Below are 14,016 nucleotides of genomic sequence, written 5' to 3'. Positions count from 1 at the left end.
AAAGATGGAGGCCCTAAGTCAGCTGCCGACAAGATCACAACCACTTCCACTGTATGTTTTTTTTTATTTTATTTTTTGTCTCCGGGTAAAAAATTCAGAATTAATTTTGAAAATAGAGGATTCTCCATGACCATAGAACACTTAAGATAAGGAAAATCTTAAGAGAATTCTATTAGAACATGCAACAGTATATCCTTTAATATGGATTTACCATTTTGTCTACTGGATTAGCATGTACCATACGATGTAATTATATTAATTCATACTAAAAGAGAAGCGTGGTTAGCGACCGGTGCAAGCAAATGGTCACCAACAACAGTAGTTAATTACTCTGCATTGCTTTAATTATGTATCATTAGCTCTCATAATTAAACTGTGGAGAGGTCGAAGGCGAGAGGGCGGAGGCGGTCGGTGCGAGCTAAACAACCTCCTCTCCTCCGTTTATTTGATTTCTGTTCCTTCTTTCTCTCTTCGATTTCCTCCTCTTCGCGATCCCAAAAGTTTCCTGTTTCCTTTTTGCTCTCGGCGCGAAGCGATCGAGCGGTGCAGGGGATGGGGACGGCGGCGGCGGAGGAGGAGGAGCAGCAGCAGCTCGTGAAGGCGGAGATGGCGGTGCACCCGCTGTGGGAGCAGCTGCTGGGGGCCCACGTCGGATGCCTGCGCGTCGCGACGCCCACCGACCACCTCCCGCTCATCGACGCGCAGCTGGCGCAGTCGCACCACCTCGTCCGCTCCTACGCCGCCGCCCGCCATCCGGTGCTATCCCCCCAAGACAAGCAGGAACTCGACGCCTTCCTGGTGAGCCCTAATTTTTTTGTTTAAACCTAAAAATCTTCCTGCGAACTCATCGGAAAGTTGCAATTTGCCCCCTGTAACTTTACCGATCTTATTTTTATTTTGCTCCTCGTAATTTAGAATATTGCATCTGGTCCAGGCGCAGTATGCGATGGTGCTGGGCTCGTTCCGGGAGCAGCTGCAGCAGCACGTGCGGGTGCACGCCGTGGAGGCGGTCATGGCGTGCAGGGAGATGGAGCAGTCTCTGCAAGGCCTCACAGGTGATCAATCCAACTATTTCGCGTCTAGTTTCAACTACTTTCCTCGATCTTCTAACTGGTAATTAAGCATACGCATCGATGGAATGCAATTGAATTGCCATGAACTCTAGCCTTGCTGCTTCGATTGAATGTAGAAATCTAGTTGTTACCGGTGGTGTTCGACTTCGAGGAAGGTTGTGGTGGACGGACGGTGGGACTGGGAGAGGGTGACCCGAAGGCGTTAGTTAAAGTGGGTTAGTAAATGGCGACAAGGGAGATCTTCGTCACGCTTGACGTCTCACCTAATTGCAATTAGCCTAAACACCATCTCCCTCCTCTATGTTGGAAAAGATTTAGCACAAACGAACACAATCATTCATCTCTACAGCAAGTTAATTGCATTGCGCATGTTAATTAGGAGTGACTCTGGAAGAAGGATTGGGAGCAACCATGTCGGACGACGAGGATGAGCTTGGGCCGGCGGATTACCCCATGGATGTGGGGGTGGACGGGCATGACATGGTAGGATTTGGTCCACTTCTTCCCACTGAATCTGAGAGGTCCCTAATGGAGACAGTAAGGCAGGGATTGAAGATTGAACTGAAACAGGTACACAAATATGTCACTGTAACAATATAGTTAACGTCCTCATTGTCGATTAACTTCTTGCAGGGATTTAGGTCGAGAATTGAGGATGTAAGAGAAGAGATTCTTCGGAAGAGAAGAGCAGGGAAGTTGCCAGGCGACACCACTTCAATTCTGAAGCAATGGTGGCAACAAAATTCTAAATGGCCATATCCAACTGTAAGTATATATAAATACACATCGTCGAGTCTTAACTATTTGGGTTGGATACATGAATCTTATTCGTCGTTTCAGGAAGACGACAAAGCTAAATTAGTCGAGGAGACAGGATTGCAGCTAAAGCAAATTAACAATTGGTTCATCAATCAGCGAAAGCGCAATTGGCACAACAATTCTCAGTCAGCAACAACTCTCAAGTCTAAACGCAAAAGGTATACACATACATACATATATATAATTAAACGCATGAATTTGTTATGTATTGATTTATGTATATTTATAAGACATGGTTCATTATAATTATTTCTTACAGGTAGCAAAAATACAAGATTAACCAAGAAGACTCCGATAACTGGATGATCTTCTATTTACCCTACTATCGATTATGTCTTGATCTTCAAGGAAGATTTGTATAAGGATTCAGTAATTGATTTATCAGATATAATTTGATTCTGCGTTGGAGATAAATGTATTATTTAAAATAAGATGTACATTTATATCTGGGATTTTTCACTTCGTATTTAAACTTTTAAATTTGGGCCGAAATTTTTAATGCTACAAGGTGGCCCACTAGAAGCGTCGGCCCACTACGAGGTCCTCGGTCTCGACGCCGCTTTCTCTTTCGCCGAGTGTTCGGCGAGTTCTGTCACGATGAGTTCCGTGACGAGCTCCGGCGATTATTCCATTCCTCGCAGGCTCCTCGGTGCGGAGATGCTTGATAGAGAGAATGGATCGTGGCCGATCCGACCCGGGCTTGTGCATGGACGCGTGCGATGGTCGTGGTCGGCTTCGAGGCCTAGTTTGCTGGAAATAGTCAAAAAAATATTTGCAAGGGAGGTCTGTGACGTGAAACTGGTACAAATGATTGTCTCTTCGAGATCGCTTCAGCTTCTGCTTTGTACTTGCCAAGATTTGGGATCTAAAAGCAGTGTATCATCATAGTCAAAACTGCCTGGTTAGTGTAGCAAAGGGCATCCCGAAAGCTTCTGCTAAAATTGACACAGATGTTGGACCTTGAATCAAAACATTAGGTTTTCTCAATTTAGCATCTCATTTCAAGGAGAATACACTTCCTAATGTGCATGATGCTGAGTCCATGGCCACAAGGATAGCTGATTTGCTTGGGGTGTCTCTAGGCCAAGTTTTCTGGAAACCAGAATCCAGACAAAAGGTAAAACAAGTATTTCTAGAGAAGGGTGACCATGATAAGGCAATATTGCCAAATCTGAGATCTGTGCGAGCATTTACAATGTAAGTTCTTCCTTTGTTTTAACCTTTTTGGTGTTGGATACTTGCTCTAGTTTATCTGACTTATCCCTTTGTGACCACCTATATCAAGGTTAGCAGATCATTGTTGGTTTATTTCTTTTTTATTTCATTCTTAGTTATTTTTCTAACTAGTAAAAACAAAGTTTCTATTGAAGTAACATGAGAGGCGTGCTATGTACAACAAAGTGAAAATAAAAAGAGAGATTAGAGAAAAATTCCTAAAAGTTCCACGATCTATATACCTTCTCTTAGAAGTTCACTCTACATCCAATTATTCTTCTCTCATTCTTGAACATTTTTCATTCTTGCTCCTTTTCATTGATTGTATTTTTCTAATTTGTGGATTCCTCTCAATTTTAGGCTTTAGAGAAATTTCACTTCTCGTGTAGGTTTTTTCTTGGTAATTGTGGCTACTGTATTTTCTCCACTGAAAGATAACAAATCAAGATCTTGTGTAGTTATCTTTAGAAATCTTCTATAAATGTTCTCCAATACATAACAACTATTAACATGACAATCAAGCGAAACATCAAAGACTTATTTTTATTCCTCTATTTTGTTGCATCGTTTATCTTAATATTGCATGCAGGGCAGGAAATGTTTGTTCTATGTACTATGTAGGCATATCAGATACAACTTTAATTCTTTGATTCTTTGAGAGAGCATTATGTTCATATCCTATCATTCTCTCTTCTCTGAGTCTTATAAAGTTGATAGAAGCATAATTTTTATCCGTTAAGATAGTTGAGACGATTGCAATAGTTACGCTTGCAACTTAACTAAGAGAAGACTGGTGAGATAGAGTGAAATCAGGTCAAAGTTTTATGCCTATTTTCTGTTATTTCATCAACTGTTAGATTTGGGTCTGTACCTATTTGTTCCTGAATAATAATATATTTTTCTCTATTTTATTTTTCTAATAACCTCTCTAGTTCATTTTGGCATAATAATGTTTGCTTGTCATATGTCAATAACATTCATCAAGGAGACTCATTTTGATACTAGTAAAACAAAACTTAGAGCTGAACCTGAATGTAAATTTGGATGAAAAGCATTTGTTACACCCCTAGTAGATCTAACACAATTAATGGACCATATGCATTGTCACTCATATTATGGACCATATTATTGAACTCCAACATATAATGTCATGTAATAATTATGTAGGATTTTACGACTTACGAGAATAATGTGCCCTGGATAAGCTTGGATTCAAATTTTCTTCTGATGCTACTGATATCCATGGCCATCTTTTTGCCCTCTCAATTGTCAGATTAGCAATTTTGGTTGAAGTGACAAAAAACAATGACTTCCAAATCTGCTACATGAGCTGTATTGCTGCGACGACGGTGTAACCCATGCACCAGTGAAAAGAAAAGATGAAATTTGATACTATGTCATTGATACTGATCTACTGTTTCAATTACTTACAGCTTTCTTATGGGGGGCATATGTTGGGGCTGGAATGCTACATCAAGGTAAGCAAAGAGTTTACTTGCCATTCAATTATGATATAAGAAAATTTTACTTTGCTGATAATTAGTTTGGAGTAATACTCGTGATTTACAATAATTGCACTGTCTACTCTACCAGTATCCATCATATTTACAGTTCTACAGTCCCAATTAGTTAACACATTGTTATTCAGTATTATTATTCCCATAGCATGGAGGCTATATTTATTGCTCTTTGTATAATGTGGTTCTTAACAATCATATGATGGACACACTTCTTTTTTAGTTCATGCAATTATTTAGTTTGATGTGTAAATGCTGTTTTCGATATTTTTCAGTTGTGAAACATTATTCTTACAAATCTTGTTTATAGATGATAAGTATTATGGTCCACGGCTCTGTTGCTCTTAACTTTTTACAGATAGGTTTATTATACTAAGAAAACAAAGTTTGGATAGATTTTTCCCCCCTTAAACTAGGAAAAATTCCTAAACGTCATTACATAGTTCATGATAACCCAAAAAGAGTGCAGATGACAAGGCTTCCATTCAAACATGATAAATGTTGTTGGGGAAAAAGACATGGATTTAAAGGTGTTGGGGACGTAGATGAGATGGAAAGAGTGCAACTCCAGGCTTCATGAAACATGGCTTATCTCTATAAACGACATCAAACCTTCTTTTCATGTGTTCTGAAAAAGATTTGGACCTGCAAGATCATTTGGACCATGAGTCTACAAAATACTTGGTGCTGGAATTTTGGAAAAAAGAAAGTCTGAGCTGCATTTTAGCCAAAAGTGTGAATAATGATTGTGGGCACATGACACATGTCATCACAAAGTAGCATCCAGTCCCCAGGTTTGACCCCTTCATCGATAGCATCACCTTCATCTTAAAATTACATTGCCTCTTTGACCTCCTAACTGATTGTCAAAACTCAAAAGGCATGACATCTTGCAAACAAACATTTGGACTTAAAATGAGAAACAAGTGTTTATAAATACAACGGAATTTGATGGCAGCTCTCCTGAACTGAAACAGGATTGGTCGCGAAGACTTTCTTCTATTTCTTTATATTTGTTATATAAAAAAAAACTTTGGGTCTAAATTAGGGTCGCTGCACCAAGTCCTTGACTAATTCTATGATAGCACATGTTTATTGTTTGCTGTATATGAATATTGTTATTTGATTGGATTCTAGTTAAAGAGTTAGTCGTTGCTAGTTTCCTCGAGTCTAGCTTAATTCAACCATTTTAAGCATGTTTGGTTGAAATAATGTAACCTAATTAATTATGCTACTATCACACCATTGGACCAAACTAGCTGTGAAACACATTTTTAAGCTTGGCCCATCCCATGAACAGATGATTGTTGGAATTAATCAACTTATAAAAGGATGATCTAGTAATAACTAAAAAAAAAAGAAGATAAATCTCAGTCAGTCTCATGGACTCAATACCTAGAGGTGTCCGGTCCGGTCTCACGGAAATTTCCCACCGACTATCAGGGTAAATCGGTACGGTGGCTAATCCAGATGCTCAGCATCCTTTGATTGTGTTCTCCATTTGGAAGAAAATTCTTGCAAATACGTCGTAGCTGGGGATCGAGTCGCGAGTCCCTGTGTCACAACCCGGATGTTCTATCATTGCACTATTGCCCCGGGGACATCTAGTAATAACTAAAGAAGAGTCACTCCCTTGCTAGGGTTTGGTTGGGTCTAGGTTGGAGGTGATTTAGATGGATCAAACAACCCAAATTGAGTTAGTCTTTGGGTTGTGATTTGCCTCCCTATAAAGGGTATTAATCCACAACTATGGCCAAGCCTCACTTGTGATTCATTAATTGCAAAGAGTTCCTTTTCATCTTCCATCTTTCCTTCCACCTAAACACAAATAACTTTCTATCTAATTTTTGTTCTCTTTTCTTTCCAACTTCCTATCCTTCACTATAAACAAACCCTTGTAACAACATAAATAAGGGCTGGCCCAGTTCACGTGGACACCATCAGCAGATCTATCTGTCAGAATCATTAATTTCCTTCCAAAGCAAGTATGTATCTATATGTCAACCTGTCCCTTCTCCAATTTGCTTTTTCCCCACTGTTAATGGATTTGATGCAAATTTAAATTAGCAGATATTGAAATGGAGACTTCCGCGTTCACTCCGCGGCCAGCTTGTGAATGATAAAGCAACTGAAAGAATTTCTATTTATTTTGAAAAAAATGAATTATATTCTTTTATCTCCGAATCTTTTTTTTTAATATTTTTTTTGTCAGGTTAAATTATGTGAGAAAGATAGGAGGGCGGTTGGTGTGCCAATTGGATGCGGATTCTTCGCGGCCGCCACTTTGTTTTTAATTTGGATCGGTTACGTAGGATGATCCATTCCCAATGCTTTGATTGTACTGGAGCTGGTTGCCGCGACCGCCGCGGAGGAGCCATGGAGAAGAGGACCCTGATGATGACCATGGGCTGCTCGCCGAGGACGAGGCCCCTCGGCAGCCGCCCGTGGCGGTGGGCCAAGACCCTCTTCTTCCTCGCTTCCATGCTCGCCTCCCTGCTGCTCGACTGCGCCCCGCCCCTGCTCGTCGTCGTCGTCGACTTGCTCTTCCACGCCGCGGTCGTCTCCGCCGTCTGTGACTCGCCGCTCTCCGCCGCTTCCGTGTCCCGACAGCTCGGGAGTTTCCGCTTCCGCTCCTCGCTGGTCGACCTCCCCGTCGTCTCCGTCCTCCGGTCGCTCTTAATCCTCTGTAAGTCGACCCGGCAGGGGAGTTAATTAATTGATTAATTGCTCGGAGGAGTTAGTGTTTAGCTGGCTTTTCAGGCGCTTTCCTCGCGTGCGGCGGGAGCCGGGGGGTGTACCTCGGCGTCGCCTCCGCCTGCAGCGCTGCCTCCGTCGTCTACGTCCTGATCAAGGTCTCCAGCATGGCGTCGGCGGCCGCGGATAGTTCGCTGCGAGGAGGGGACCCGCGGCGAGTCCTCGCGCTGGCCGCCGGCGACGACGCGGCGGCCGTGGAGGCGCTGTTCTTCGCTTCGGTGGCGATGGCCATCGCGCACGTGGTGGTGGCGTACCGGACAAGCTGCAGGGAACGGCGCAAGATGCTCGTTTACAGGATCGACGTCGAAGCGGTAACGTCGACGATCCCTGTTCTTGAATTAAATCCACATTAATTAATTACTTCATCTTCTTCCTCCATTTTCGTTCAATTAAACTATTTGTTCGATCATTGAAAAAACGTGAAAATCACTTCAAATCTTCAGCAAATGACTCTGTTCTCTGCAGGAACAGAGTGACATTGGCTCGATTTGAAGGTTAAACAATAAAATTATTCATCTAACACTGTAATTAGTCGCCTGATGATGATGATGCATTCTAACTAATTACCTATGGATTAAGTACATCAACTAATTCAGTAGACTTTTGGTCAAACATTTTGCAGGTAAAAGTAAAAGGAGGACTAATCAAAGGGGGCATCAAACTATGAGGGAATTGCTGGGAATAATCAATTTTGTTGAGCAACAAACAAAAAGTGATCAATTTTTTTTTTTTAGTTTTACTTTGTGTAGTTATGTAATTATGTGAAATATTGTACACTTTTATGAGCCTGATTCGGGAGCAGTGTGTAAGCTTTGCTGCTCTGCAACCAACAAACAATGTATATATCTTCCCCTTTATTTCATTATTCTTTTAGGGAAAATATTTTAGCATAGGAATAACTTTAATCATCATTTTATCTTTTTTCTGTGTTTTTAGAAAATAAATGAGATGATAATGAGATAAAAGATGACAACTAAGTAAATTAATGTTTCTAAGGAGTCTCATTTTGCTTAATGAGATGTTATGAGATAGGAGGTGAGGATTTTACTAAGTAATTGACGATAATTATAATATTTTAATATTTGATCAACACATGAAAAGCTTATTAATTAAGAACTTGAAGACTATGCAAATAATCTTATATTATTTTTAGGGTATGAAGATAAAACTCCTAAGAACTTGATTACTTTTGAAGTCTTATGACTTATGGATTTACATTTTAAAATATTGTTGACTATCTATATTTTCATTTATAGGAAGTGATAGTTTGATATTAAAGAGTTCACTAGTCTTGCTTTTGTCGATATCTTATAGGAACTTATAAAGCTTATAAGTTAATTAATTTACATTCTCCATTTCAATAAAAAAATAGAATTTGTCACTTTAGCGGTCCTATACGATAGCCTCACAACTAATTCAACAACTCTGTTCGTCATAACCAACTCAACTATGCCCAAAGGACAATCTACTTTCTCCATGATCAACATGTATGTGTGCATGTATATACAGCAAACGTTGACTCGTTAATCTTCAATTAATCACCTTAATGATCACCTCCATTAGACTTGTGCATGAATCGATTCAATCACCCCGCCAAGTCTCGCAGCAACTGATGAGCTCCCATGAGGTTCCGGTACGTCGTCGTCGTCGTCGTCGCGTGCTGCGCCGCCTCCTCCATCATGTGCGCCTCCCTCGAGAAGATCTGCGTCGCCGTCGGCGGCGAGAACGACAGGCTCATCCCTCCCCTCCCCCCGTCGTGCTGCTGCAGGCCGAGCGTCAGCGAGACGCCGCCGCCGTGATGCATCAACCCTCCTGAGCCGTTGCCGTCGCCGTAGGACGCGAAGTCGATGTCGACAACGCCGAAGCTCTCGCTAGGGTTTCGGAAGCCCTTGCCGCTGCCCCTGCCGTCGCGCCCGCTGATGACCCAGGAGAGCGAGTCCGGATCCGGCTTCTGCTCCTCATCCATCACCACCACTTGCAGGTCGTTGTACATCAGGTTCCGGCTCGCGTTATGACTGCTGTTTTCGTTGTTCTCCTCTAGTTCAGTTGTTTGCATCTCCTTGTCCTTTGTTTCTTCCTTGTACATCTCTTCCACCATTGGCTTCCATAGCCGTACCCGAGCGTTTATAAACCAATTTGATACCTGTTCATAATCGCAATTATATAAGTAGTTAATTAGTTACTACAAGACAGACACGACTGGACATTCTGGTTATAGAGATCAACGCTTACGCCGGCGACCGATCGAGAAAGCGAGCGGTAGAGTTGAATATTCATACCTGACTCCGGGAGAGTCCAGTTTGCCGAGCTAATATATGTTTATCAACGTCGCTAGGATACCTGCAGAAGCAACACTAATTTTATTAATTAGAAATACATGCATAATTAATCAATTTGATTTGCTTCTCTTGTGATGAACAAGTGTTGCAGGCGATCCAAAATCAGAAACCTGAAAATTTTCATACGCATGTGTTGTATATGTGATGCATGCATGTCAAGAACTAGGGTAAGCGAAGAAGAAGAAGAAGGAAGAAGAAGAAGAAGAAGGGATTATAGTGTGTAATTAATTACGGGTGGAGGAAGTGCTCGAAGAGCCATGCACGGAGGACGGCGACGGAGCGCTCGGGGAGGCCCCTCTGCGGCCGCCAGGGGTGGCTCTCCATCACGCCGGGGTGGCGGAGCGCCCGCTGCTGCCGGAGGCACCGGCCGATCAGCTTCAACCTCGGCGTCTCGCCGCGGGTAGTGGTCCCCGGCGCTACCGCGTCGTCGTCCTTCTCCCCCATTGCCTGCACCTGCTCCGCGATCCCGTCGCGCAGGCACCGGAAGTGCCTCGACATCACCTTGGACGCCAAGGTGGAGTACGCCGCCGCCGACCCCTCGCCGGCCACCTCCTCGAACGACGCCACCAGCGCTCGCATTTGCTCGCGATACCGCCTGTACCGACTGTCCACCTAGAATCAAGATCAAAATTAACCAATCAATCTAATCAACTCAGCTACATATATATATATATATATATATATATATATATATATGATGATTAGGGTTAGCAAAAGGAGGGAGATGCAGTGGCTCCAGTTCGACGACAGAGGAGGGATGGAGCACCTGCAGGCCTAGATGCCTCAGGGAAAGGAATAGAGGTTTCCCAAAGTAAATGGAACTCCCAGGAATATCATCCTGCACTAATGGCAGCCAGTACTGCATAATTGAACTCGGACAGAACCAATCAATTTTGAGTCCGGTAGGAATCAGGATTCTCCCCTGGTCAATTACTTCTTCCTCTCCCTCGTTTACTCTCCCACTACTGCTACTACTTCTACTGCAAATCTGGTGGTCTTTCAATTCTCTCAGACCTACCGTTACCAATCAATCATGTCCTTGCTGTGAGATGTGGGCAGCTGATAGCCAGGAATTTGGACATCGATTATAAGTGGAGAAAAAAAAGGGGGTTGAAGTGATCATCGTGGTCATCACCTCTTGTAGCATGGCCATGAGTTTGGCCTTCCGCGCTTGAAGCTCGTGGATGTTGAAGGTGTAGGGATTGGAGGGATTGGAGGAGGTAGAGGGCCTTCTTCCTTCCTCCCAGTGAGGATTGCTTTTGCCGGCCATGGGTTTGGATGTTCCGCCGGCGCCGGCGGTTTTGAGATTGCAGAACTCGTTCAGTAGCTCGCGAGCTGGGATCAAGAACTTGGAGTTCTTCAGCAGCTGGTTGTCTCTTGAATAATTGGTTAGGCCTAGGGCGTGGTTCAAGGACAAGGACAGGCTGCTGCTGCTGGGAGCGGCCATGGACGGCGGCTCGCACGGTGGCGCGGCCGGGAACAGGAACCTCGCTGAGGAGGAGGATTCGACGTCGAGGAGCGTCCGATTCTGCGGCTCCGCCGGCCACGGGAACAACAGATTATTCTCGCTCATGATCAGCGGCGGCGGTGGCACGGGGGAGCTGGCAGCAGCAGCAGCAGCGACGGTAGGGGGGAAGAAGGCTCGCCCCATGATGTCCATTCCTGCAGCCGCCGCTTGTTGCAGGCCGAACAGCTCCTGGCTCGACTGAAACCCCTGCATCGCGCCGGCGCCGGCGCCGGAGGAGAAATCGGTGTAACCCAAGGTCTGGCGATGAGTCGAGCGATCATGAGCCATCGAGAACTGATCCTGCACGCCGTGAAAAACACAAAAATTCAATAAATATGGAGTATAACTGAAGAACACAGATGATTAAAGATCTCGCTGAAGATTAACCTTTCCAGTGATTTTAAATATGAGAATCAAGCATTAGCGCTTTCCACAACCTAAATAAATTAAGAAAACGCTTCCTCTACATCAAATCTAATCTATGAAAGCCGGAGGAACAAAGAAAGGACACAAAGATCGTATAAGAAAGGAGGTTGGATGCATGACATCCTTAGCAAAAGGCCTCTCCTTTCCTCTCTCTCTCTCCTCTCTTCAACAGCCGCCGCATGGCCATGCATCATCCATCTTTTGTCGAGTGTCTGATCTGGGATCGGCACGAATCCCAACTCCTCCTTTCTCTCTTTCTCACAACTACTTTTCAGATATGCACCCGACTCGATCCTCCTCTTCCCCTGCTCTACTTAATTCTCCACTGGACTGGAGAGAGAACCGACTAATCTAATGAATGAACTGAGGAGAGGAAGAAGAGAAGGAGCAATTAACGCTAACCGGAGAGTGGAAAATATTCCGGAAACAGGGAGCTGTGCGCCGAGCCAGAGCGGGGGGATGTGGTCCTCTCCTTCCAACTAATTCCCATTAAAACGCCAATGGAAAAACAGCAGCTAGAGGACCACCCACCCCCAAAAGCCTGGGACCGCATGCATCTTCCTCTTATGCTATGCCATTTTCACTTCTTCTTCGTCTTCCTTCTTTTCCCCCTTTTCCCTTCCCTTTCTCACCTCATCTCATCTAATCAATCGCTAGTGGTCCACCCCCACCTCGTACCCTGCTGTTTTCTTCTATCTCGAAGCCTCCCCAGGTCTAATACACACAATCAACGCTAACTAAACACGTTTTAATTTCGTCTTCCTGGCGTCATCTTCCTTCTTCGGCCTGTCTTCCTCGGCCCATTCATAACTCAACACGCTTGTCTTTTTGCTACATGCTTCACGACACCTACCAGAAGAAGAAATTGCTTCGTCGCCGGCCGGTGTAGTTCGGCTGAAGTACTGTCAGGCAGCTGCCTGACTAGATTTTAGGCTAACTCGCACAGCCGCATCAGTAACTGTTAGAACAGCTTGCGATCACAACAGTTGAAAGCCGGTATGGATCGTTAAGCCCTGACGAAGAAAATTAAATGTATGAGGAAACAGACAATTTTGACTTGTTGATTGGAAAAGATGGATGAATGATTAATGTTTAGGAGGAGCTTTATTGTCAGGTGGATGCAGTGTCAGTGATAAGAGCTGGAGGGCGACGTGGAGGTGGGGCCAGGTGTCCACAGGACGTGAGAGATTAGATTAGATTGGATTGGATTGGTCGAAGGAGAGCTATCCATTCCTGTACTATGCAAGCATGTTTGGCTTGATGTCGTCGTCTAACCTTACACTCTGTTTATTTGTTTGTGATGATCGAGGGACAGTACACTCATCAGGGATCGAATCATATCATATCATTGAGTATTGAGTGTATGAGTTTATTCAATACAGTTTATTTAATTTTGACAAAGTTGAGTAATATCTGTTGGGTCTAAAGAATGTTCACATTTCCATAATGGCAGTTTTGCTCTTGGACTCTACCTAAAAGGTCTCATGCCAATGGAGATACTTTCCATCCTTTAAACTCATGATCTTTCCCATGTGTTTTAGATGTGGGACTATGTTTGCACTCTTGCAACCCAACAATCCCTCCCTCAAACAAAGGACCACTGGAAGCTCCACTATCATTTCTGGTCCGGCTGCCATGTCCCTCATGGTCCGAGCCTCTCCTACTTCATTTGTTTTCCCCGAGGGTCCCCACATGGTTAGATCTGGATCATGGCTCATCCGACAGTTAGTCCGGTGAAGAGCGAGAGGGTCTGGTTAGATCTGGATCATGGCTCATCCGACAGTTAGTCCGGTGAAGAGCGAGAGGGTCCCCACATTGTTAGATCTGGATCATGGCTCATCCGACAGTTAGTCCGGTGAAGAGCGGCCTCGCTCTGATACCAATTGTTGGGTCTAAAGAATGTCCACATCTCCACAATGGCATGATATTGTCCACTTTGGGCCTAAGCCCTCATGGTTTTGCTCTTGGACTCTACCCAAAAGGCCTCATGCCAATGGAGATACTTTCCATCCTTTTAAACCCATGATCTTTCCCATGTGTTTTAGATGTGGGACTATGTTTGCACTCTTGCAACCCAACAATATCCTCCTCCGTCGTGATCAATTATAGTTTTTTGATTTATCTTTTTATAGATGATCATAAAACTGTTGGGATGATAGATTTTACCTTTTACAGAAGAGTATATGTGATTTTTAAAGTTATAGATAAAATTAAGATGACCTTTTATTTTAATTAAATCATTTTTAATTAAAATTACATAGATATCTCATCTAATATGAATTGCTTGGTTTACTCACCCTTTTATTTTTTTAGTAGCTATCTGTGTTAAGTAGTAGATAGTTACTATTTAACTTTTACAGAATAAT

The 14,016-nt window shown here is 43.4% G+C and overlaps 3 protein-coding genes across 4 annotated transcripts; 2 read left to right on the top strand and 1 right to left on the bottom strand.

Annotated features, from left to right (window-relative positions):
* The first annotated feature begins 373 nt into the window (after positions 1 to 373).
* LOC141814919 (homeobox protein knotted-1-like 3) lies at positions 374 to 2,333 on the top strand. Of its 2 annotated transcripts, XM_074702878.1 has the most exons (7): positions 394 to 411; positions 534 to 798; positions 935 to 1,055; positions 1,453 to 1,643; positions 1,707 to 1,838; positions 1,914 to 2,050; positions 2,152 to 2,333. In XM_074702878.1, the coding sequence occupies exons 2-7, from the start codon at positions 553 to 555 to the stop codon at positions 2,153 to 2,155; spliced, it is 831 nt and encodes a 276-aa protein (XP_074558979.1). In that variant the 5' UTR covers positions 394 to 411; positions 534 to 552; the 3' UTR covers positions 2,156 to 2,333. The 2 variants fall into 2 exon arrangements, with proteins under 2 accessions (XP_074558978.1, XP_074558979.1); XM_074702877.1 differs by having other exon boundaries at positions 374 to 798.
* Positions 2,334 to 4,196: 1,863 nt separating this feature from the next.
* LOC141814844 (uncharacterized) lies at positions 4,197 to 8,240 on the top strand. Its single transcript, XM_074702793.1, has 4 exons — positions 4,197 to 4,585; positions 6,837 to 7,310; positions 7,385 to 7,689; positions 8,001 to 8,240. Exons 2-4 carry the CDS (start codon positions 6,884 to 6,886, stop codon positions 8,043 to 8,045), a joined length of 777 nt encoding a protein of 258 aa, XP_074558894.1. The 5' UTR covers positions 4,197 to 4,585; positions 6,837 to 6,883; the 3' UTR covers positions 8,046 to 8,240.
* Positions 8,241 to 8,734: 494 nt separating this feature from the next.
* On the bottom strand, positions 8,735 to 12,253 carry LOC141814843 (homeobox protein BEL1 homolog). The gene is made up of 5 exons (XM_074702792.1): positions 12,053 to 12,253; positions 10,853 to 11,524; positions 9,950 to 10,329; positions 9,658 to 9,718; positions 8,735 to 9,521 (listed from the first exon to the last, which is right to left on the bottom strand). The coding sequence occupies exons 2-5, from the start codon at positions 11,510 to 11,512 to the stop codon at positions 8,964 to 8,966; spliced, it is 1,659 nt and encodes a 552-aa protein (XP_074558893.1). The 5' UTR covers positions 11,513 to 11,524; positions 12,053 to 12,253; the 3' UTR covers positions 8,735 to 8,963.
* Positions 12,254 to 14,016: the final 1,763 nt, after the last annotated feature.

This window comes from Curcuma longa, chromosome 21, assembly GCF_044706935.1.
Source record: "Curcuma longa cultivar G26 ecotype Majalengka, Jawa Barat chromosome 21, ITB_CL_G26_1.1, whole genome shotgun sequence".
NCBI lineage: Eukaryota > Viridiplantae > Streptophyta > Magnoliopsida > Zingiberales > Zingiberaceae > Curcuma > Curcuma longa.
Note: the sequence above shows the minus strand (reverse complement) of the source record. Positions and strands in the feature narration are given on the sequence as shown.